Raw genomic sequence first — 26,144 nt, forward strand, 5'->3', positions numbered from 1 at the left:
TGGCAGAGGTAAGGCAGAGCAGGTACAGTAATAGCAGGGCTGCTATGTGCCACAAGCCCTTTCCCCCCCGTGGCTGCAGCTTTAAGGGGGAAAGGGGACTGTGTTGTTCTGAGTGTAGACAGAGTGGGAAGCCCTGAAGGCCCCTTATTTCGAAATAACCACAACTCTGCTGTCTACCTGCACCCTATTTCAAAATAACTATTTCACAATAGGTGTAATTCCTCGTAAAATGAAGGTTACAGATCTCAAAATAAGGTGACCACAACTTAATCGTAGCCGGGTGGGCAATGAAATTTTTGGTTGTAAAAAATACAAAAATAATAAAGCAGTGTAAAACTTAAAACAAAAATTCAGTTCTCTCCAAATATCAGTTGTGTTGATGTACCCTCCAGACTTCTCTCAAGTAGCCCTAAGGGTACTCCTAGCACTAGTTGAGAAACACTGACTAGAACATCCCTGACAGATGTTGGTTTAACACTCTTAAATCTCTAGTGATGGAGATTCTACAACCTCCCTAGGTATTTTATTCCAGCATTTAGGAAAAATAGCCTGCTAGGGTGGTTAGTGACCAAGCTAAACGTCCCTTGAAGCAATGGGTTTAGATTGCAGTTTGTCCTATCAGAGGTCAAGGAACATTTTTTTCCTCCTTGTTACACCCTTTTAGGTACTTAAAGGTGAGGCTTACCAGTTAACTGGTTAAACAGTCACATCCCTAGTGCAGATGTGGTCACCTCATCTTAAAAAGATGGTATTTTTTTAAGTGGAAAAAGTCATTCCATACCCCTAATTTTTGTTGCCTGCCATATGAAGAGAGATTAATAAGACAAGCTTTTCAGCTTGGAAAAGAGACTAGTAAAGGAGGATATGGCAGAGATCTGTAAATCATGACTGGTGTGTATAAAGTAAATATGGAAAAAAGTTACTTACTCCATCCCATAACATGAGAATTAGGAGTTACCAAATGAAATTCATAGCTAGCAAGTTTAAAACACAGGGAAGTATTTCTTCACACAACACAGTTAACCTGTGGAACTCCTTCCCAGAAGATGTTAGGAGGTTCATGACTAACAGGGTTTAAGAAAGTTGGACCTATTCTCTGTGAATTTATCTATCAATGGCTATTAGCCAGGATATGCAGGAATGGTGTCCCTAGCCTCTGGTTGTCAGAAGCCAGGAACAGGATAGATGATGTGATGACTACCGGTTCTGTTCATTCCCTTGGGGGCACCTGCCATTGGTCACTACTGGAAGACAGATGGACTCTGGTCTAAGCCAGTACAGCCAGCCATTTTAATGTCCTTATGCAATGCTTCCCATCCTTCCTTGCAAGTAGGTCGACAATTATCTTTTATTGAATTAACTTGTTAGAGAGAGAGAAGCTTTTGACCTAGAGAGCTTTTCCCAAACCTAAGGAAGAGCCTTTCTTACCAACAGAAGCTGGTCCAATAAAAGACAACCTCACCCATCTGGTCTCTCTAAATTGCTGGAACTGGCTACAACACCATTATACACAATTACAAGAAGAACATTACTATTTAGTGTTTAACATGTTTAATATTTGTACATTAAAAGTGAAATCTGTTCCCTTCATTCATGATCCAGTATGATCATAGTAAAATTTCAGTCACTTTACAGTTAACATGATTTAAACATACTGGAAATAATTATCAGATACATTTGAGAACAACAGAACACAATCTGCCATTGCAAAGCTACAGAAATAAAGCTGAGCCAATATTTAATCACTGAAAAATCATCATCAGGTATTTGCATATTCACACAGGGCTGTGTGTTTATAAACCTGCCAATTTTACTGCCTATCTGAACCTTACAAGACAAACCTGGGAGCTACATATTTAATTTTACAAATAAGCCAATTTGGTGATCAAAATGAGCACTGGTGCACAAGGTTCTTTATTTATTCATCCATTTATTCATCCATTACTGTACCTTCCTCTGAAAACACTGGAGTCCCTGGAAAGACTCGTTTCTACAGGCTTTGGATCAGGTCCCAGAATACAGGTAGGTTAGTAGAAGTGCAAGTTTTCCACAATTAAGACCAAAAGGCTGGTTAAATATCAATGCTAGTTTAAGGGCTTGATTATTGACTTCACCGATAACAGGACAGGTTGAACCTCTCTAGTCCAGCACCCTTCGGAGCTGACCGATTCTGAACCAGAGAATTTGCCAGACTACAGAGGTCAATAACGTCTAGCAGCATTACCAACACTCCCACTGCGTACAGGGCTCTTAGACATTTAGGAGTAAAACAGAGCTAAATAACAGCTCAGAACACTGGTGGCTATAAACAGTTTTTAATGGGACTGCAGGAAACATGGCCACATCCATGGTAAATGGATATCTGGCTAAGTAAAATCATGCTGGACCACAGATGTTGCCTGACAAGAGAGTTCAGCCTGTAGTGTAAATCACAGTACAATTTCTTACATCGTAGACATCAGTCCATTTTCTGGACCACAATCACCAACCTTATTTTAAATAGGTTACCAAAGAATTATTCAAGGTTTTTCTTGTGAAGAGATGAAAATTTCATGTATTGACAATAACTAATGCAGAATATAGGAAGTTTCACCAATCACAAACAAAATGAAACAATTTGTAAAAACTTGAAAAAAAGATAAAAATTACATCTCCCCTCCCTCCCCCGCCCCCCAAACATTGAACAGTAGAAAAACGCCAAAGGCTGCTTTGGTTTTACCTTCTTAAAAAAAGAGATCATTTCTGAAAAGGCATCAAATGGCATTATCCAGACAAAACAGCACAAATTCTTTATTTTAAAATATGCCAGCATTTTTTATTCAGGATCTCTGGCAATAAAAACAATGCCTGTGGTCTCTACCCATGCCAAAACTCAAAATAAGAGCAAAACTTTTAAAACTCCCCACCCCAGGAGATTCTACAATATTGCAAGAGCCTATTTTGCCTAGAAGCTAAAATCCTGACCCCAACTGTCTCGTAAAGGCAGTACCACAAAAAAAGTGAGAAAAGATTACAGTGAACTGTTCTTCTCTTTTATTTCAATCATCAATATAAGCCCTACGTACAGCTTTAAAAAAAAAAAAAGAGTCCTCAACAGTTTCCATATCTTGGTGCAATATAACAGGAACACCCATTACATTTTGACAGTCTTCAAGGAAAGACTGATCTGACTTACTCAAGTGGACCACTTCAAGCTTTTTTGAATTTTTCAACCAAAATTTCCCTTTCCTCTCTCAATAATGATTCTATCACATTGAACTGCATTTGGCTGGTTTATCAGATACATCATAGCTTATTAAACCTGGTTGGGAGCCACAATTTCTATTCTATAGGAGAGTCTGACATTCTGCAGGAAAGTAAGCCAAAAAAAAAGCTGTTCCAAATCAAAGCCAAAGTTATATTGTTTGAGCCAAAGATTAAACAAACACAAAACTAACACTTCATCTCAATAGATTTTAAATGTTTCAATCACCAGTCATTTTGTTGCAACTGTCATAGTATATTAAAATATTACATATATTTTTAATACCAAAATCCAAATAAAAATTATTTGAAACACAATGTTTTGCCTTATACCCATTGTAAAATTTAGTAAAAAAACCCAATTATGTTCCTGCAAAAAATATTGTTTTAGTCAAAGCTGCATTGTGATAGAACAATATTTTATCCATTTTTTAAAATCAGATCTGCCGTGTATCACTTGAGGTGGGATAATAGGGGCAAAAGACTCAAATACAACCATTATTGATTATCCTGTTTCCTCATGCATGGATGAGAGGGTCACGCCATGTGGATTTTCCTCAACATGGAGATACCATGTTGATGAACTATTTGATTTCCATTGGGCACCCTTTTTATCTGTATTATCAAGATCACTAAGGCAGCTGTTAGAATGGAGATATCCAAGATACATGATCCTTAATGTGCAAAGGCGGCCCTTATTCATTTCACTACAGTCTAGACTAGCTTGATATTAAATGACCATGAATCATATCAAACTAATCTGTAAGGACACAACTGATCCAACTTCCCATGTTCTACAACTGAGGAACTCCCTCTCAGTTTAACAAACTGACCTCTGTTCTATTGACAGCAGGAGAGACAACATATTAGTGCAAAACTCTTTATGCAGGTTGAGAGTTGCAGTGAAATAGGCCATTATAGGAAAAGGCACTTTTCCACATAAACAGTGCTATATTTCACATGACATTCAGAGGCATAGAGTGTGAGCAAATAAAATGAACACTGAGGCAGCCTGACTAAACTAAGCTCTGCCTTGATCACTGGGCTGTCCCTGGTTCAGCCAACCTTTCACTGCTCAGCTGGACTGAGGGCAGGTAAGAGAGAAATACTCGAAATAGGATACCATACTACACAGACCAGGGATCTGTTCCAGCCTGCAATTCCCTGCATTTTTACCCAATTAAATCAGTGAGATGCAACCTAGGCTTCATGAGTGGCCCTCCTCCATCTTAGTAGGCTGCAAGGTTGTTGTAACCAAGACAAGTCACCTGGGATAGGGTAGTTTTGCTAACTGCACTTGAGTACCTAGAATTTGCAGGCTGTGCCAATTGAACCATAGCAGCATTTTGTTTGGCTGCAGAGGGAGGCACACAGCTCTCAGTCAATGTGTGCAATTCATGTGCCCGTGCTTTACTGTACATGTCACTTTTCTAATACCAGTAGGTTAAAAAAAACACACTATGTAGATGGAAACCAGCAGAATTTGGCAACCATGCATGGGGTCAATGGTAAACAAAATATATTCTCATAGGCCCCACACAGAACCCCAACGGGCCACATGCAGCACAGTTTGCTCATCTCTGATTTAGATAGTGCAGCTGCTATTTTTGCCTGATACAACGGGGGGGGGGGGGGGGGGGGGGAGAGAAGAGATGGGCTATCAATGCTAATGTCACAGCTGTAAAGTGTTCATGAGGTAGGACTAAGCAAAGCTACAATGAGTACAGTTTGGCTCCAATGGATGGAGACAGGATATCATTTTACACTGACCCTGGGGCTGCATGTTTTGGTAAGTACACTTGGTGGGGACTGTGGAGAAACCAAAGAGATCCAAAATGACTGTAGAACGTATAGAAGATGAGCAAAACTAAGTGTGAGACCTAAACTTTAGGAGGAAGTTAAATCCCAGACCAGATGACTCTTAGCCTTGTGAGGTGAAGGGGATGAGTTCCCTAGTGGGTCAGTTTTCACATGGCAGTTTCTGCCATTTGCATGGCTGCAAGTGAACAGAGAAAGAAATAAAGAGTTTGTATCCGGCTATGCTTCAAGCTGTCCTTCATTTTACTCACTGCCTTGGCTCCGCTGAGCAAGTCTGTGCTTGCTTGTGTTTGAGCTGGGAAGCAGAAGTCCTGAAGCAGCTGCAGATTTGAAGGTCAGATTGGGTCAGAGGTGATGGTAGGATCATGAGTTGAAGTGGTTTTCCAGCAGTGCCAGATCATACCATCCCCTTAGGATTCCGTGTTAGTCATGTTCATGAAATGAGTGCTGGATCAGCCACTGTTCTTGGAACTTCAGAGAAGTGTATTTTTAGATCTGAAGTTGGTAGCTCAAGCCCATCTTTATTCATTAAAAAAAAAAACCACCACCATTTAAGGCTCAGGCAAGGTGTCGGAAATATATTTAGTGGTTTCCTTTACTGAGTAAAGAGTAGGAAACGGATGATGTCCACTTACCCATAACAACCCCATCTCAATACATGGCTGTCTCCCTGGGTGACCCCCTTTTACTATAAATCTTGTGTTAGAGTGTACACACCCAGACTGATGCATTATCTGGCAGCCTACCTCTCTTCTAGTCACTTTTACTTCATCAGTTCTGCTGTACTCTAAATCAGGATGTAGACTCACAGCTGAATCAAAGAGCAAGAAGCAGCAGTGATCAAGACAGAGGCAGGCAGCCAACCTATCTTCCCCCTTTGCAGAGGCTACAGCTGGCTCCAACATAATTAGGAAGAGCCTATTCCGAAAAGGTGTGGAGTGCCTCCTACATAGGGTGGCCAGGTGTCCGGTATTCACCTGGACAGGCCAGTATTTGACTCCTGTCTGGTTAAAAAACAAAACAAAACAAAAAATCAGAGAATACTGGACACTTAAAACATCCGGTATTGTCTGAATTTTTCCCTGGCCAGGAGGCAAAAATGCCAGGCACCTGGCAACCCTACAAACACTCAGGGCCAGGCCTGGCCTCCCCCCACCTCGAGACCCCTCCCCGGCTCCCAACACCGCTAGCCCCAATGCTTACCTGGTTCCCCAAGGCCGCAGGCACAAAATGGCTGCTGGCCAAAAGACCTAGGGGAAGCAATGCTTTCTCCTGGGTCTTAGTGCTCAGCCACTCCCTGTTCCTATCCCTTCACTCACTCTTAAAGGGGACATGCTGTTTTATCTTAATTCTTGGATTTGGGGGCAGGGTAGAATTTTTGGAGCCCCCTTTTTTTTTTTGCTCAACAACTTTGGTCTCCCCCGCCCCCCAAAAGAATTTGTGTGTGGGGGGGGGGGGGGTAATTTGATATTTTTTAACCATCTGGCAACCCTACCTATGAGATACTAGTTTCTTCCAGTTCCCATTCACTTCACAGCAGATGTTCAATCCCTTTCAGGGCTAAGTCTCAATCTAGGAGGCAGCCATGTAGGAGGATGTTGAATAAAAGACAGCAGAGGGGCTCAGATTGCCACAGTAGAAGCCTCAAATGGAGGCTCAAAACCTGGAAAATGGAGCCATTAACATTTCTTCCCCCACCCAATGCTTCCTTCTCCTTGCCACCCCAGTATCCAGCAATCTACCCAATCCCTTCAGTGACAAGTTCCTCTAACATTGCAAAAGCCATCCCATTCATTGCCCTCCAGCAATGACGCATCCGCCCCCGACAGATCAGTTGACAGATTCACATGTTGTAACACCCACAAAACTTCATTAACCATAGCACATGGCTACAGCTGTTGTGCAAGAAGGGAAATTTAGAATTTGTCATTTACTTTACACTGAATTTATGGAAACCTGGAATTTCCTGGCAAGATAAAGAGTCCCAAAGCATTTATGGTTTCGCCTTGGACTCATCCCAGTGCTGGGAGCCTGCAAAGACACAGCTTTTTCCACAACATAACTATCGTCTCTCTGCCCCCCCACCCCCACTCCTGCATCAGTTAGGAAGTTTCTCAGTCACATGCTTTCAGTAGCATTTATTCAGAAAACCCCTGCACTTCCAGGCTACGTTGTGCCAGAAATATGGAAGACCTGACAGTGTAAGGAGCATCATCTTTCAGGTTCAGTGCTCAAGTGAGGTTCAGAATAAAACCTAGGTTCAATTCTCAGTTTGCCATGCATTTCCCATGTGATCTTGGGCAAGGAGCTCAGGCTCAGTTCCTCAGAGATATTTGGGCAACTAACTCCCATCCTTAAATTTCTCAGTGCCCCCGCCACTCATCTGTAAAATATGAGAGTGGTACTTTCCTCCCCATGGCACTGAAGATAAAATGATTACTATTTGCTCAGATGCTACAGTGATGAAAGGAGTGGGGAAAGCTGAGGTAGGTGTATGCACAGATCATTCCAATAAAATGAATGTCTTAATGATCTGGATACACCCATCGCTTGCATCTTCATAGCATATTAAATTCTGACCCGTGTTTAAAATAAAGTTTGTCCCATGGCTACTTAGAAATTTTACTTAAAAAGAGAGTTTGGACAAACCTTGAATTCTTTACCGGGTCAAGCCTCATTAGAGAGGGTGGGAATTTTCCCCATTAAGAACTGAGCAAGGACTACACGGCATATGGCTCCTTGTGCACAGTGTCCCATTATAAATAAAAGTATATAAATATAAGCTGGAACATATGGAAGTTCCTTTCAGCCTCTGGTTTCTGCAGTAAGGAAAAAAAATAGAAAAAACATTTTAAAAAATTCTTAATCCTTTCCTTCTTCTCTGTTGTCTTCCTTATTTTGTCCCTTGTGGTCTTTCTAATCCTCCTATTAACTCCTTCCTGAATTTATTTTCCCTCTGCTGCCCTCACTTTTTTTTTTTTGGAAGATATTTGGGAGTTCACAGGAATTAACCAATGACCTGGGTCCAGTTTTGTCATTTATTTATAGTAAGGCCTCTTTATTCCATGTTGACAACATAAAGATTGTTTCATCTCATTTTAAGACCTCTTTATGCTGCCACAGTGGTGTAATATTTATTCCTGTTTTAGGGTCCCTTTACACAGCCAAAATAATAAAAAGAGACCTGAGTGTAAGGAAAGGAAGGAAAATGAGGTAAGCACTGTTCATTCTTTAGGTAACTTCCACATTCAAACTAGGTTCAGTCTGCCCTACATTTATCTTTTAATTTCACCACCTCACTGCTGGGTGTTTGATGATTCACACACAAATAAGCACTTTCAAATTTATATTTTTGCTTGGAAGGCCGAAGAAGTTTTGGCTACTTCATTTGTCCCATTAGGCAACAGGTGGGTCAATTGATTCCTTTCAAAAATACTTCTTCATTATCCCATATGTTGAAGGGCAGTAGTGGGAATGTAACTGAGCCAGCAAAGCTTTTGAGGTGATCTCAAATCTTGTCCCCTGACTCTTTTTATTCCAAATATGCACCGCGTAGGTGTTCTTGAAGAGTCTGTGAAGCTCTGAAGAGCTGACCACTTCAAAGTACTTTTTCCAGTCCTGCCAACGGATGGGATAAAAGGCCTCTCTCGGAAGAGTACTGACTCCTTTACAGCTTTTACTGCTCTGGAGGCTTCTGATAGAGCACCATTTTTTGAAGACCCGGGTTAAAAGCTGCGGGCCCTGGTGCCCCCATATCCAACCATTGTAATTCTCTACGTAGTCCTGCATGCAAAGCTCTATGAACTTGTGTTTGGGTTCAAAGGAGAGGAAAGCCCCATTCAATACATATTTGGACTGGATTCCAAGCACATTGGTGAGGTTCTTTAAGTACTTAAGGACTATGAAATCTGTGTCTAGATAGATACCCCCAAATTTCCACATGATAGCAATCCTACAGGCATCAGAAAGTATGGGTAAGAAATAAGGCTCCCACCGGTGCTGGGCCACTGAATACCATGTAGCTAAGGGGGTACCAGAGAAAAGGTCATTTAAGTCCAGTGGCCGTATTTCCACATTGGGGAAGCAGCTTAGCAGGGAGAAACCCCAGTGTTTTGGCAGAGTGAAATTTCTATTTGCCAAGCCCTTCATAAGAATGACAACTTTAGTCTCAGGGTGAGCCCTGGCTGCTGATTCCACAGAGCACATAAAGAGGAAGCTTGGGTTGGTTCGCTCTGAGGTCTCCACAAAGAATATATCCCCTGGCAGCGGAGGTGGCCTGCCAGATACAGGTGAGGGAGGAGAAAGCACAGATTGAGGACATTTGACTTCCAGAGGCAGCCCATGGAGCAGAGTCTTGCTTTTGGCATCCTCGGTGATTCTCCAATAGAACATGATGGAAACAAAGGACATGAACTTAAAGGTGATGATAAACACAGCCCAGAGCTTGTGGTTCATCACCACTCTACTTAGCTGTAGCACACAGATAGGCATTTTGTACATTTTTCACCTCCCTTGCAGAACCTTGTTCTTCCAATAAAAAAAAAATAGGGTGATCTGGGGGGGAAGAAAAAGGAAATTATTCAGCACAATAAAGACAAAACATAACAGTTAACACCAATCCATATTTTGGAATCTTATGCAATTATATATTTTGACTTGCACAGTATACTGACTTACAAATAATACGGGTGATTAATAAAGTATTGCGTCAGCAGGGAGGGGCCCCAAACAGACTGAAGCCTTATTGTGCAAGGTGCTTAACATAATACCCTGCTCCCTTTAATACCACGTAGCCAAATTCTGCCCTTTGTTTACACGCATGCAACTGAACGTATTTCAATGGTGTTGCACAGGGCAGAATTTGACCCCCTAAATTAGCTTCTTTCACTTTAGGCCATATGCCTCACCAGACTAATGTAGTAGTGATTCTAGAGAGCTGGGAATGGGGGGGGGGGTCTACTTTTTCTGCAGGACTGCCATCTCAACAGTCCCACAGTCCTGAAAAAAGGCACTGTGGTGCAACTGTGATTGTTATGACAGACTGTTAATGTCTTAATAAAGACAAGGACAATCATTTCCTTAAACTAATTGCTTAGGTGAAACCAGCCCAGTGATCATGCCTTCCTCTCAAGAGATTCCCAACTGCTAGCCTGGCAAACAAACATGATATTTGCTGACTTGGTGTTCTCATTTTCCTGGTGACATCCCATTGTGCTGTTCTGTTGTTACAAAGTCCCACAACCATAGGGGCTAGAACTAGGAATGCTGGGGCTGCTGCTGCCCCCTGGCTTGAAGCAATTTCCATTATATACAGACAAGATGATTTACCCAGCATTGTTCTGGGGGCAGGGCGAGGGAGGAGGGGTTCAGGGTACAGCCTGTCCCCTAGGGAGAGAGGACAACTCCAGGCCTCTCACTATAACAGCTTGGGGCCTGGTGAGAAGCACCTCTCCATGGACAGTGCAGCAGGCACAGCTGGGGGAGGGAAAAATGTTCCCTCACGGGGGGATAGCTAGACAGACAAACTCTCTGAAATATATAGTAGATAGCTTCCCTTTCTCTAGCCCTGTCCCAATGGGTTGTAGCAATCCTGGTCCCCCAACTGGTCCCCCTTCCTGCTGCCCTGTGGTCTTTCTGGAATATTATTGTCCCTCCTACCAAACCCCTCCCTTTCCATTTTTTGAGAAAATAAAGTTCCAGACATCCCATTGTCCTGACACAACCAAACTCTGACCTTGCTTTAAGATAGGATAGGAGGAGGCTGCATGCCAAATTTGGTGGCCCTAGTTCTTATCGTTTCGAACTGATGTCCAACCAGTCCAACTATAGTGGCTACTGCTATAGTGAACGAGGCACACTCAACCAGCCAAATAGCCACACGGCTAACATGTTGGACACCATGGGTTTAGGAGGAGTTCTTGGACAGATGCAGGTTTCTAAAATATATAGCAGGGTTCTGCAGTTTGGTTCACCGGCTTTCAGCTCCCCCATCAACAAATTGTTCCAGTGCCTCTGCTCAGGGCCAGATGGAGGCATGGGCGAACCGGGCAGCTGCCCAGGGTACCAACCGATGGGGGGGCGCCTAATGGCAGCTGTAAGGGGCACATGGCATCCCTTATAGCTGCCATCAGGCACCACGTGTCCAGCTCCCGCAGCGCCAGCCCACCAGCATCCCTGTGGAGACAGCCAGCAACACTCTTTCCCCCACGGCCACGGTGCCCTACACGGCCCAGCGTGCACACCAGCAGCGACAGCTGGGCTGGACTGTGATGCGCTAGCGCGGTGCGCCCCGGGAAGGCGGGCCCACTCCCCAAGGGCAGGCACGCGCATGAACTGTGCGCCTGGGGGTGGCACCGCACACTTGTACCTGGGGCGCCAGAATGCCTCTGGGCCAGCCCTGCCCCTGCCTATCATGTGAGAGTATGGGCCAGATTGCTTTCACACTTCTGTCTCTACTCCATTCTCCATTGACTAGTGCTCGGCTTCCTGATTTAGGTATTTTCATTGTAAAAGTTTTAATATTTAAATCTAAGTACCTCCTCCTTCGCAACACAGGCCTATGCCCCGGAACCTCGCTTTACCAAAACCAGCTTCTGGAGTAGAAGGGGAAACACCCAGTGTCCTTTTCTCTTTCCTTGCGTCCTATTAGGGTATCTCCACAAGGGAGGGGAAAAGTCTGTCTACCCTCGCAATCTGCAGTTGGAGCAGGACACATTAGTGCCATCCAGTGTGACTGGCCCTGTAATGTTCTGGCCAGGGAATGAGATTCCTCAGAGTTCACTGGACAGAATTTCCTGCCATTCAGCAAGTAAAGTTATTTGATCTGCCCAGACAGTTTATTCTGATGACCACCTTCCTGCCCTCTGGGGCTCTCCGCCTCCCTGTCCCGCTTGGGAAAATACTCTGGTCTTCCACAGACAAGACTCGAGTGAGGTTTACTGCCCCCTTGCAGAGCAGCAGACACAACCAGTTCAGCTCTGAGAGGATGCAGGTTAAGGGCTCACCACCCAGGAAACCAACCCCCAAAAGGGGCCAAAACTCCAAATAAATCCATCCACCTTCTGCTTTTGGAATTAATGGAACAGCTGCAAACTAACACTGCTTCTCTGCATAATCACACAGCATGCCTGGCACCTGGAACTCGTCTTCAGTTAGTAACTATGTGATTGCAAATGGCAGTGTAAGTAAATGTCTTCCCTTGCAGTTATCAGAGCACAAAAAGCACAGTGCAGGATCCGTCTTCTCACAAAGATGCTGGGGTACACAGCACTCAAGGGCCATAGAAAAATGCCTTGAAAACAAGCCAGAAACCCATGGAATACCAGGACAGAAGAAAACGCATCGGACATTGAACTGCATCTTGGGACCAGGCTCAATCTCTGTCTTCCCACAGGACTTATCAGCCGAAGGTGATGAGTTAGACTACAGGAAAGAGTACCCACGGTGCACTGCTCACGCTGTCAGTAAGAGCCCCCTCAATCAATGCGCTCTGCTGACAAAGGGAGGGAGAATATGAACACCCAATACGAATTTACACTAACGCTTTGAGTGTTGACATAACTATAGTATCAAAACTCTAATATTGCCAGGAGAATAAGGCCTTGTCTATTGGGGGAGGGGGAGCAAAAAAAAATCTATTTTGGAAATATAAAACATGGAGGCGTGATAAGTGTGAGAAAAAGCACCTTCCTGCCTGCCTTTGTGGTTTTCTTCTGAAAGATCAGAAAAGCAAAAGGCTATTACAGTATATTCAGCAAAGATCTATTGAAAACAGGGCAGAGAACTGCAAGCCAGATTCTCAATTGATCTGAAAGCAGCATGTGCCAACTGAGGGTTAGTTTCTAAAACAGGGCTTTTACTCAGTCACTGCTGACATAACTGCAGTGTCAACTTGAGATGAATGAAAGCTATGCTAGCAATGGGCAAACCAAAATGGTTCACTGTTCCAGATAAACAGTATGTTTGGATTCTTAGATGAACCGTTTTGCAGACTTTCACCACCTATATTATATCACTTCTGTAACTGCAAGAAAAAACCCTCCTTTTTGTCTCTAGCTTCTCATCCTGCTCCCTACCCCCACCATTTTGTATCCCAACTCTTCTCCAATCCCCTCACTTAGGATATAATCTAGACAGGACAGGATGCTGAATGTCTACTTACACCTTACAAGGCTTCACAGATGCTCTCAGTGTCTAAGGCATCTGGGATAGGTTTCTGTTTGTATGCATCTCAGTTAAAGTCACATAGCATATAAAACCTTCATAGAAATAATGTCCAAGGCTTCCCATGGTCTCTTGCTGTTGCTGACTGGTTTCTGAGTTTATAGGAGCAGCAGTAGATCATTGCACACTGACTTCTGACATAGCAATCTCACAGACCATTTTTGGCCACCTTTATAAATACTTTGTTAGATTGCTAGATTCCCCACACACCCCAGCCAAACCAACCATGTCTTAATTGCAGTTTTTAAATCTGTAGCACACAAGGAAATAATTACAGCCAATGTCTCTGCTCTGTAGCTCTCTCAAGAGTCGGATTGATAGTTCACTCTGCATGGTTGGAAGCAGGGAAAAGGAGCTCTAATTTCACACTTGGCTGAGATGAGGCTTATGTCATCATCCAGTGAAAAGACAGACAAAATCATGAGGTCTAGATAGCTGTTACTATTCAAGAGAGATCTTGGAGTCATCATGGATAGCAGTCTGAAAACATCTGCTTAATGCATAGCACTAGTCACAAAAGTTACCTATTTTAGAAACCATTAGGAAAAGGACAAGAGAAAAATATAATAATTCTACTATGTAAGTCCATGATACACCCATGCCTTGAATAGTGTGTGCAGTACTAGTGGCCTGAACTTAAAAAAAAAAAAAAAAAAAAAAAAAAAAAAGGCTATATTTGACTCTGTACTTTTTCCAAATCTATGACTGCTATTAGGAGTATGGAATTTCCATGTGAGGCGAGATTAAAAAAAGTCTAGGACTGTTCATCTTTTAAAAAAGACGACGAAAGGGAGATATATATATTACCATGAATGGAGTGGAGAAAGCATCTAAGGAAGTGTTATTTATCTGTTCACATAATACAAGACCCGACCCACAGGGCACCCAATGAAATTAATAGCCAGTAGTTTAAAAATAAACATAAGGAATTACTTCTTCACACAATGCAGTCAACCTATGGAACTCGTTGAAAGGGGATGTTGTGATAGCGAAAAGTATAACTGGGTTCAAACAAGAATTAGGTAAGTTCATGAAGAACACGACCATCAATGGCTTTTACCCAATATGGCCAAGGATACATGTTCTAAGCGTCCCTGGGACTGTCAGAATTTAAAAATGGAGGACACAGGACAGACTCCTCACTAATCACCAGTTCTAGTCAATCTCTCTGAAGCCAGCCAGGTTTGGAAGAGAATAGTGAGCTAGCTGGACCATTGGCCTGAACAACTGTGGTCATTTTTATATGTTCTCATAAATACCTTGCTCTAGCCTGATTTCTGTTCTCAGCATGAAAGGCCACATCAAATATGATCTGAAAGTGCAATTGCTGCTTGGCCACTGATAGTTTTAGTCCAGAGACAAGAAATTCTTTCATTCGGATTTCCTTAAGGGGGCCCTCAATTGAGCTAAAACCGGAATAGTGATGTAAGATTTGTATGCCTCTTTGCTTCTGATGCTCTAAAAAGCAGCTGCCTGCAGGACTACATTTGGTGAATTATTTTTATTCTAAATGGAGCTGGCAACTGTGGAACTGAACACAAGAACTAAGATCAGAAGACTGTGTCCTCAGTGTTTCTTCCCTTGCTAATGCTCCAGCAGCATGGAGGAAGAAAAAAAATCTATTTGACTGAAATGCAGAAGGAATAAGATCTGGACTAAGGGAGGAGGTAGGTGTTGAAAAAAGGAAACAGATTGGGAAAACTGAGGGCTGGAGAGAAAGAGGACACTGCAAATGGCTGTACAAGGAGAGACAGGGAAACAGGAAGGAAGTGAGATCAGACAAGGAGCCGGGGGAGGGGGGAAGAGAAGGGACACTGACTGGCAAGGAGACTAGGATAAGTGGTCCGTGCAGGGAGTAGACAAGACTGGGATAAGAAGCTTGGGATGGAAGAGCGATTCTCAGATTGGGGGGGGGGGGGGAGGGGGGAGAGGAGAACCTTGTGTGGGAGACTATGATCGACTGAGAAAGGAGACTGGAATTAGGAGTCTGTGGGATGGGGGACCTAAGATGACTTAAGTGAGATCAGTGGATCTGGTATGAGGTTCCAAGAAGTCATAAGAGACAGGATAGGGAAGCAACAGAGCAGGAGTCAAGTATGGGGTGGGAAATGTTGTGCCTAGTAGTCTGCACTCCCCTGCTTGCTCAGGCCTGGTTTCTGTTCCAAACCTGAAAGATCATATGAAGTGAGGTGGCAGACACTGACAGCACTGATTGTGAGCTGGTCCAGACCAAAGCTGACCAAAGCCTGGACAGGAGCAAAAGCTGCTGAATCCCATCATCCCTCTGATGCCTGCAAATATTTGTGAAAGGCCTGCAAAGGCCTCCTCTTGTCCCCTGCTAGTGCTGGTCCATATATCGGACAACAGACTACTGTTGCTATCAGTTGCTCCTTTTACTCAATGGTACAGCTATGTGCTGTGGAGCTAATGGCTCAAACCCACAGTGGTTCTCAAACTTTTGGTACTGTGACAGCTTTTGCACAGCAAGCTTCTGAGTGTCCCCTTGGAAATTAAAAATATTTAAACACTACTTTAAATTCTGGAGGCAAAGCAAAAAGTTGGAGAGGAGGGGGAAAGTTGCTTCAGTTGTCAGCTTCATGCTTGCCTAAGTGAAGTTTGAGGAAAAGGGTACTGACCTCCCAAATTGCAAGCCTCAGACAGTCACGGAATTTGCCCCACTAGCCACAGCCCTGTTGCTAGACTGGAGCTCTCCCACCCCCAATTTACAAGTCAAATTACACTGGAGCTATGGCAGGGTTCCAGCTGCAGCAATAAACAGGGATGACAGCTAGTGAAATCCATGCAATACACTTGCAACCCCCTGAGGGGACCCCCAGTTTGAGAACCCTTGAGCTAGAGTCTGTGCAATGGAAAATCCAGTTTGATTTTTTTGGGGGAGGGGAGGAGGAAGCATGTAGAATGAGAATAAAAAAAACCCGAGAAAACTAAAATTTCCTACTAAATTAAAGAAAAGAGTTTCAGGTCAGTCACCATATTGTTTTAATAAAGTCATTTGTTTGATTTGGACTTTGTTTTACGTAATAAAGTAAATAAAGTTATTCTGAAACAAAACAAGACAGACATTTTGTTTCTATCTTATTCCAAATGAATTGTCAGAATTTACATGCTCCCACAGAATGTTTAGGTTTCAATTAATTATACTTTTTCCAAAGGAAAAAATGTTCCATTAGAACACTTTCAACCAGCACTTGAATTCCAATCCTCCTGATCACATGCATTTTTTAAAAAAGCCTAGAAATTACACAAAAACTATAAGTTAAAACAACATTGATTTGCCAGGTGAAATACTTAATTTTTAGGAAGAGCCAGAATTAAGGTTCTGTGCAATCCTGGTTTTGCATAGAACCCCTGACTTCATGCTCACAAAGGATTGTGTTCTAGGGATGAATCAGGACTGTTTAGTAAAGGAGTGTGTCATCATTTGTTGCAGTAACAGGTAGGTATGTAGTGAATAAGTTAAGGAATTACAAGAACAAAAAGGATGGGTCTCAGTGTTGAACTGAATACTACCATGAAGAACTGAATTCTGCCAGCACTAGGAATGTGAGTAGTCAACTACCCGATAAGACTAAGCTTATTAGGAAGTCGAGTTGACTACTCATTTCCCTCCTCCTTGCTGCCTCTGTATCAGAGACAGCAAGTGGGGGGGGGGGCAGGAGCTGATGCTGGGGTGCCACCTACCCTCCCCCCCCACTGCATCAGCTGGTGCCGCCTTTCCGCCACTTCTGTCCTGTTGTAGGGCAAAAGATCACCTGTGCAGGCTCACCAGAGGTGGAGGCTGCTTTGCATCCCACGAAGCAGCCTCAGCCATGAACAGGGGCTGCTGCTGGAGCAGCCTCTGTTTGCAGCGGCTGGGGGTATGCTGTGGGCAGAGGCTGCTCTGGCAGCAGACCCTGTCTGTGGGGGGATCCCAGGTCCTGCACTGGGACCCCCAGGGACAGGGGCTGCTGGACATGATGTGAGTCGGGACTGAGCAAGCCCGGCTCAGTCTTGGCTCCTGCTGGTCTGGGACATACCCCTGCTGCGGCTCTGCAGTTTAAATGTAGTAAGAGACGGACTGCCTACGCCCCCGGCTCCTACTGCATTTAAACTGCAGAGCTGCAGTGAAGTAGCTCCTGGACCTGGCATGAGTCAGGACAAAGCACCTTCCCTCGCTGACTCATCATGTAGTGGATATAAATTGTATTAACTACACGATTAGCCAATTACCCACCTCTTAGCATCTTTACCCAGCACCACACAGGAACTCTGTGGCAAGTAACTTAAATCCTCCCCTACCCCCAGGTTTCAAAGAACAGAGCTAAATAGGCATTATTAGGCACCTCTCTTCTTATGTTAGAGTTGTGCTTTTCTACCCTGCCCAAGAGTTGAAATCACTGGGGAGCTGAAATCATCTGAGACTGATGGGCAGAAGTCACAGCCAAGAAGTGGATGGCAGCAGATAGTGATTGAGAGCCATTGAAGTGGCAAAATGTTTTATTTAGTGATGTGCTTTGGCATTTGAGAGAGATCAGTTTTTTCCATCTCTAGGTTTATTTATTAAAAAGTCTTTTGTATTTAAATAGGAAGGAAACTCAAGAAGGTTCTACAGTTCTGCCCCTTCCAGAACTTCCAGCAATTATGAAAGTTTAACACATTTAAATGTTAAACAGAAGCTTAAATCCCACAATTGTACATAAAAGTGAAAATAGTTCAAAATAAAACCTTGCTTAAAACCGAATAGCATTATCTATCAAAATACAAAAAATAAAAAGTTCTGCCAACCGTAACTATGTGATAAAGTTAAATAGTACAACCCAACTAGAATGGCTGCAGTTACATCAGTATAAAAAGGTACTTTAAGAAAAATATTCCCATTCAGAAAAGGGGATAAGTATATTGGTACCCGTATACCTCATCTACATTAAGGGTTGTACCAGTAGAACCATACTGATTTAAAACACACACACACACACCCCCACACACACACATTTTTATGCCAATATAACTTTCAAGTGTAGACCAGGCCTGAACCTTTGTTTACATAGGGAAAACATGTAAACATGCACATTTTCACAAACCACCTCAGCATCTAGGGCTAACAAAGGCTTTGTGTTTAAACATGTTAACTGCTTGAGGTTAAAGGACTGGTGACCCATGAGCTATTGTAACCCAAGTGCCTAACAGGGAGATCTCATTCCTAAGGCCTTGTGATATGCTGGGGTCAGAGATGACCCCTTGGGGGTGCCTCCTGGGGTGCTGACACGGCCACTGCCACTCGTCTTCCTGCTCTTTGGAGCACCTCACCTTCTCATCCTGCTGGGCCAGCTCAGAAGCAGCACAAACACTGAACCACTTCAGGTCCAAGGAGAGTGCAGTTTAGCGCCCAGCCTCCTGAGAGGGCACTCCCCACATGGGATCAAACCCCAAAAAATTAGGTAAGCCACTTTTAACAGTGAAAGGGGGAAATGTGCACACTGGTTGCCCCTCCCCAGGTAATGATTATCTACACTGGGTTTGATAGTAAATAAAAATGGTTTTATTAAGTGGAAGTAGTAGGATTTAAGTGGTAATAAGTGAGAACAGGCAGAGCAAAATAGATTACAAATCAAAAGAAACAAACACTAGGCTAATTCTACACTGAAACCTCAGTACAAACTCTTCACACTCACCCTAAAACCTCTTTTCCAGCTGCCACTCCAAACCAGGGCTGTCTCCCCACCCTGGGGTCTTCGGCTCCTTTCTTCAGGTGCAGCCCAGCCAAAAGACCCAGGTCGCTCCTTTCCTATTCTTTTTATTAAAGAATTGAGGCCACTCCCTACCAACCACTGCTCAGACTGAAGGACAAAAGATTAACAGTTGACCGCAACACCCTCCATCTCTCTCATTCACACATTTGAAACCCACAAAGTATTCTCCACTCCATGTGTCTAATTTTACATACAAGAGTGATACAAAGAAAGATAAACAGAACCAGCAGATCATGACATGAAGATGGATGGGTTACATGAAACAATTAGCTCAAAGCACCTTTGAGTTATGTATATTCATGTCCATAAGTCCATTTCATAATGGGGGGGGGCATCACAGACCTGTTCTACATTAAAGGGGAAGGTTGACTTCAGACATGCAACTGGAGTTGTCGATTTCAGCTATGTAAAATACATCATTTTAAAATCACATTTCCGCACTGTCCACACAGTGGGAGATCGATGGGAGCAAGTGCTCCCATTGGCTTCCCTTACTCCTCAGGAGGAGCAGAATTACTGGCACTGATGGGGGCACCTTCCCTTCCCTAGACCCACTAATCTGAACCCCAGAAAATCAACTGTGGCAGCCTTGATCTTCCACAGTGTAGGCCTGGCCTAAGAGACCTATTGTGGGGGATGTAAGAGTGAGGAGTTGTGTCTGGGTCATTGTTAGGCAGATTTAGCACTCCACAGCCAGAAGCTTCTGGAAATGGGTGTGGCAGTTTTGGGTCTACTCCAGTAGGTTCTCTCTGTGTTGCTGAGGTCAGGTTCCATAAGGGAAAGCACTCAGGGCAACTGTTTTACATAGGACACATGGTCCATAATGAGTTTGGAAGAGCGGAGCAGAAAGCAGGCTGTCCCCCTAACTCTTAAGCATTTTGCAGCATGTTACTGATGTTAACCCTAACAGGGAACATGGGCAATATTAATTAGAACAAGGAGAATCTGGAAGGGAAAAAAACATTTCATTTATATGCTCTGAATATTTTTCTGATATTAGCTTACTAGCATGATTCATCAACTTTTCTTTAAATGTAGCAGTGGGGAAAGAGTCATTTATATTTGGTTGGTCTCAGTTTTTGTATTTTCTTGTAAGAATATTTTCTTTAAAATATATAAACTTGTGATTTGTTCATCAGTTAGCTGACAAGCAACCCGCAGAGGGAGAGTCTGCCTGGATTCCAAGCAGCCAATGGAGGGAAAAGGTTTCATACTCAGCAAATTGTTCACATTTGGTGATCTTTGGGGGCTCAGTACTTGCCCCCAAATGTAAGACCAGGGTATGGATACAGCAGAGATGCCTTTAGTTCACTTAGGTTTAGTTCACCTAAGCTTTTGGGATCTCTGTTTTACCGTGTTGTGTGGCTTGAACTGTTCACATTTTAATGTTAGTTTACTCTTATCTATGCATTTTTAATAGGAGTTTCTCATTTATGAGGAGATCATGTGACTTTGCAGGGCCACATGTGGTTTGTGCATAAATGAGTAGGGAGAAATGCAGCCAGAAGCTCAGAAAGAGGTTCTGGAAGAATTAGAAGAGGGACTGCAACCTAACACACCCTACATAGATGGGTGAGGGGTGTAAATTTGTGGGGGCGCTGAAAGCTTTTAACCAGACTATAAACCCTGAATATAATGAAAACCATTTTGACAAAGGGAAGGTTGCAGCACCCCTAGTTCCATCGTCCCTGCTATAGTCTCCCTCTCACCATGGAAGGAACAGGTGTCAGGGGAGTTAATGCCTCTGCTTACATCTCCCTGGGGGAGCCACCAACTAATATCCCTGGAAGGACATGCAACTGAGTGGGGAGCAGCAGGGTTCCTCACCCTCCTTGGGGGGCAGCAGGTTGCATGACTGAATCAGGGGAGAACAAGAATGAGGAAATCAGTCAGCTGGGAATCTTGCAACTGACTGAACTGGTATGTCAAGGGCAGCCCAGGAAGCAAGTGAGGCAAGGGCGGGGCCCCATGACAAGTTTCAGAGGCTCAGGGATGAGAAGCAGTCAAGGAGTATTCTCTTGCTCAGCTCACTTAAGGAAAGCAAGAGGCAATTTCTGGAACATGACAGGGAATACACAGAGCCAGCAGACCTATATGCTGGCTGAGTGCTGCAAGGTGCCCCCAGTCCCTCTGATCATAATCCAGGAGGAGATCTCAAATTCCGCTGGTACCAGCAAGGACTATTCTCTGGCACACTAAAAAGGATTATACCCATAAGTAGCCAAGTAAAGGTTGTAGCCATCTAGTCTTACAAAATTTGCCCATCTTTAGTTAGAAAACTCTACCTGGTTCTTGCATTCTTCTATTACAAAATGCTTTCGGTAAAGCATTGCTGCACACACAGGGGTGCAATAACTTATTCCAACATTTCACCAAAATAATCATTGTGCCCATGCGCTAAAATGCACATTCCAAACCACCAAAAATGGGCATACTGTGTCTACTTTAGACAATTAGTTAAGCACTATAGAACCAATTAACCATCTGTGGAAGGAGGCACAAGAGACTACAGGCAGTCCCCAGGTTACATACAAGATAGGGACTGTAGGTTTGTTCTTAAGTTGAATTTGTATGTAAGTTGGAACTGGCGTCCAGATTCAGCCGCTGCTGAAACTGACCAGCGGCTGACTACAGGAAGCCAGAGGCAGAGTTGCTCTGCCCTGGGCTTCCTGGAATCAGCCGCTGATCAGTTTCAACAGCGGCCGAATTTGGACGCCTGGGACAGAGCAGCTGGGGCACTGCCAGGTAGGTCCCCGCAGCGCTGCACCTCAGCGCTGTGGGGACCAACCCAGCAGCGCCCCAGCTGCTCTACCCCAGGTGTCATCGGCGAGAAAAGCCTGGTCTGCTGGGGGGGGGGGGAGGCGCACTAGCTGCACCCTCTGTGACGTAGTGGGGGTACTTGCTGGGCTGTGGTGACCTCTGCTGTCTGGAGCAAGACCCAGCAGGGAAAACCTTATTATGCAAAGGTGACTCCATACTGGTTGAACCAGCCAACCCCCCATGGGGAGAAACAAAGGGAGGTGAAATGCTGCCCTGGCTGGGGGCAGGGCTTGGAGAGGGGGAGTTAGTTCCTGGCTGGAAAGCAGGGGAGAAGGAACTGGGGAGGGGGCTGGGATTCCCCTATCTCAAGGGGGGCACTGAGGCCTCTTAGCCCCCAGTTCCTGTAACCACATTACATCTGTGCTGTGCTGAATCCTGGAGGAGCAATAAACCACCCTCAATTCCACTGGCTGGTGGAGTCTGTTTGTGCCATCTCAGGGTGCAGGAGACGGGGGACCCCCAATGCGCCATCACACTGGTGTCAGAAGTGGGATGCACTGCACCCCATGGATGGAGCTTCCAGCAGCGAGCGACAAGGCGCCGTAGAAGCAAGAGCCCTGGAGCCAAGTGTGCTGGAGACAGAGCGAAGCAGTTCCTGGGAATCGTGGGGCGCTGCAGCACTAGACTGGTGAGTCTGCACCGAGGGGACCAGCGGGCAGATGGCCTATGCCTGACTCTTGAAGGCAGAGCTGGTGGGGCTGTGCAGAGAGGGGCTTGCCTGTGCGGAAAGCAACCAAGGCCCAGCTGAAAGAGAATGACCAGCCACAAGGCCAGGATCTTGTCCCCAGGGGAAGCAGCCAGACCCCCCGAGAGTGTGTCAGGCTCAGAGAGGGGAAGGAGCGCTGGAATCCACCAAGAGATGAGACAGCGTCTCCCGGGAGGCCTGCAAGCCGTAGCCCATCTAGGGCAGGGGCCAGCCCAGTGGAGCTGCGGCGGCTGGAGATCCAGCTGCGGATAAAGGAATTGGAAGTACAGGACCGAGAGAGGGACCGCCAGGACCGAGAGAAGGAGCGCCAAGATCGAGAAAGGGACCACCAGGATCGAGAGAGGCAGCGACAGCATGAGCTGGCCATGGCAGAGCGGAGAACCGGCAGGGCACCAGCTGCGCCAAGTGCGGATGGGCCCCAGGGTCCCGGGACTGCCAGGCGCTTGGAGAGGCTTGTGGTGGCCCAATTGAAGGACATGGGTGACATAGACGGGTTCCTCAGCTCCTTTGAGAGGGCCTGTGGACTGCAACAGGTCCCCCCAGCTGACTGGCTCCAGGAGCTCATCCCCGCACTGAGCCAGGAGGCGGCCGGAGTGCTCAGTCAGCTGGAGGACCTACAGCCAGGGGATTGCAACCAAGTCAAGGAGGCCCTGCTGCACAAGTTTGGGCTGACCCCCGAGATGTACAGGAAGAAGTTTCAGGGGGTACAGAAAGGGCCACGGGAGACCTATGTGGATCTGGCCGCCCGCCTGTCGCAATATGGCCGCAAGTGGGTGTCTGGAGTCGGAGCCCAGACCGCAGAGGAGCTGCTCAAGCTGGTCCTGATGGCGCAGTTCTATGAAGCGTGCCCACCCAAACTGAGGCTGTGGCTCAAGGACCGGAGACCAGAGAACCCCCAGGAGGCCGGGAGACTGGCAGATGAGTTCACGGAGAGCCGGTCCGGGTGTGGACGGGAGTCCCGGAGAGAAAGGGAATTGCGCAGAGACCGATTCTTGGCTGAGTGACGGAGAGAGGCACCTCCGAGGCGAGCCCCAGGGACCAGAACCAGTCATCGATACCCCAGAAAACCAGCCAGGGCCCGGGCAGAGCCGACCCAAACGGGCCCACAGAACCTAACTTGCCATCGCTGTGGGCAACGAGGTCACAAGAGGGCTCAATGCACCAGGCGCAAGAACAGGTCCCATGACCTGGGACTTTCCAGGGTTAACTGGCTGGGGCGGGAGGAAGGGCAGGCTGCCCCAGAGGCAGGGGCTGGCCAGCAAACCTCCGCTCGGGGGCGGGGGGGGGGGGGAGAAGGATGCTCAGTGTACCTCCTCTGGGAGATCTGACCCTCGGGAGGCAGATTTCCCCGTGTACCAGGTGGGGGCAGGGCGGCCCCTACGGAGGGACTGCCTCATACCCCTGGAGGTGGATGGTAGGAAGGTGACAGGTTTCTGGGACACGGGCAGAGGTGACGCTGGCCCGACCCGACATAGTGGGCCCAGACCATATGCTACCCGACACTCAGCTGACACTGAGGGGCATAGATGGCACCCCCTTTAAGGTACCCGTAGCCAGGGTGCATCTGAAATGGGAGGCCAAGGAGAGCCCCAAGGAAGTGGGGGTGCACCCGCACTTGCCCACTGACGTGCTGATGTGGAGTGACCTGGCGGAGTGGCCAGACTGACCCCACAGGATACTGGTCACCACCCGTAGCCAGAGCAAGCGAGGGGCTGGCGGCCCGGAACTCGAGGAGGTTCCCCAACAGGGGGCCCGGGCCCCGTCCCAGCAGACCTAGAGTTGGACCTAGGCAGTGGGGGAAACCACGTCCCTGTCCCAGCCCCAGCCGCTGAATTCCAGGCGGAGGTGCGAGCGGATCCCTCCCTGCAGGCCCTGAGGGACCGGGCTGACCTGGGTGCAGCTCAACCCCTAGGAGGAGACTGCCAGGAGAAGTTCCGGTGGGAGAGGGGATTTCTGTACCGGGAATGGCTTTCCCCCGGGACGGTAGGGAAGTGGGGGCTCCAGCAGCAGCTGATGGTTCCCCAAAGGTATCGCCGCAAGCTGCTACACCTGGCCCATGACATCCCGTTCTCGGGACACCAGGGGATCCGGCGCACGCGGCTGAGGCTGCTCCAAAACTTCTACTGGCCGGGGATGTTTGCAGCTGTACCTGCCGGTCCTGCGACTCCTGCCAACGAGTGGGGAAGACCCAAGACAAGAGAAAAACTGCGTTGAGACCCCTGCCCATCATAGAGGAGCCTTTCCAGAAGGTGGCGATGGATATTGTGGGGCCCTTCAACAGAGTGACCCGGAGAGGGAAGAAATACATCCTGGTGGTGGTGGACTTTGCCACCCACTACCCCGAGGCCATGGCCCTGCCCTCTATCGAGGCAGACACGGTGGCAGATGCCCTGCTGACCATTTTCAGCAGGGTGGGGTTTCCCCAGGAGGTTCTCACGGACCAGGGATCCAACTTCATGTCGGCCTGCTCCAGTGCTTGTGGGAGAAGAGTGCAACACACCTGGACCTCGGCGTATGACCCCCAGACCAACGGGTTGGTGGAGAGGTTCAATGGGATTCTGAAGCATATGCTACGGACCTTTTTGCACAAACACCCACAGGACTGGGACAAGTACCTACCCCACCTGCTGTTTGCATACAGGGAAGTGCCCCGGGAGTCCACGGGGTTCTCGCCGTTCGAGCTGTTATATGGGAGGAGAGTGAGGGGCCCCCTGGACTTACTGAAAGACGAGTGGGAGGGGAAGGTCTCCCCGGAGGGTGAGCCGGTCATGGAATACGTCCTGACGTTCCGGGAAAGACTTGCCGAGCTCATGCGCCTGGCCAGAGGGAACCTGAGCAGGATCCAGAGGAAGCAGAAGGTCTGGTACAACTGCAATGCACGGGCCCGTGCCTACGCTACTGGGGACCAGGTGATGGTCCTGATCCCCATGAGGGAGAATAAGCTGCAAGCTGCCTGGGACGGCCCCGTCAAGGTGGTTAAGCAGCTGAACGAGGTGAACTACGTGGTGGAGCTGACAGGCCGGACGCGCGGCCAGCAGGTGTATCATGTTAACATGATGAAGCCATACTAGGACAGGGAGAACTTGGTGCTGGCCGTGTGTAAGCCCTGGGAGGAGCAGGGGGAGGATCCCCTGGTAGGCCTGTTCCCTGGGACCGGAGAGGACTCTTCACTGGAGTCAATTTCCCTCTCGGACCAGCTCACCCCGGCCCAGCAGGCCGAGATCCTAGAGGTGCTGCGTTCCCACCAGCAGCTGTTCTCCGACAAGCCTGGTCTCACCAACCTGGCTGTCCACCGGGTGCAGACGGGCACTCACCCCCCGGTGCGCTGCCCACCTTTCAGGGTCACGGGGAAAACAGCCCAGGACCTGGAGAGAGGGGTCCAGGACATGTTGGCCCTGGAGGTGATCCAGCCGTCCTCCAGCCCCTGGGCCTCTCCTGTGGTGCTGGTCCCCAAGAAGGACGGGTTGATCCGGTTCTGCGTGGACTACCGGCAGCTCAACGCCGTCACGGTGTCCGACGCCTACCCAATGCCAAGGCCTGACGAGCTCCTGGACAAGCTGGGGGGAGCTCGCTACCTCACCACC

The 26,144-nt window shown here is 46.7% G+C and overlaps 1 protein-coding gene across 1 annotated transcript in view; it reads right to left on the bottom strand.

The window, feature by feature from the left end:
• Positions 1–1,928: 1,928 nt before the first annotated feature.
• The window catches only part of A4GALT (alpha 1,4-galactosyltransferase (P1PK blood group)), a 54,442-nt gene continuing 30,226 nt past the window's right edge, over positions 1,929–26,144 (bottom strand). The window contains exon 2 of the mRNA XM_075899285.1: positions 1,929–9,615. Within this exon, the coding sequence (XP_075755400.1) occupies positions 8,488–9,561 (1,074 nt within the window). The 5' untranslated portion in view covers positions 9,562–9,615 and the 3' untranslated portion in view covers positions 1,929–8,487. The remainder of the gene's footprint in view (positions 9,616–26,144) is intronic.

The sequence above is a fragment of the Pelodiscus sinensis genome, chromosome 1, assembly GCF_049634645.1.
Source record: "Pelodiscus sinensis isolate JC-2024 chromosome 1, ASM4963464v1, whole genome shotgun sequence".
Classification (NCBI taxonomy): Eukaryota; Metazoa; Chordata; order Testudines; family Trionychidae; genus Pelodiscus; species Pelodiscus sinensis.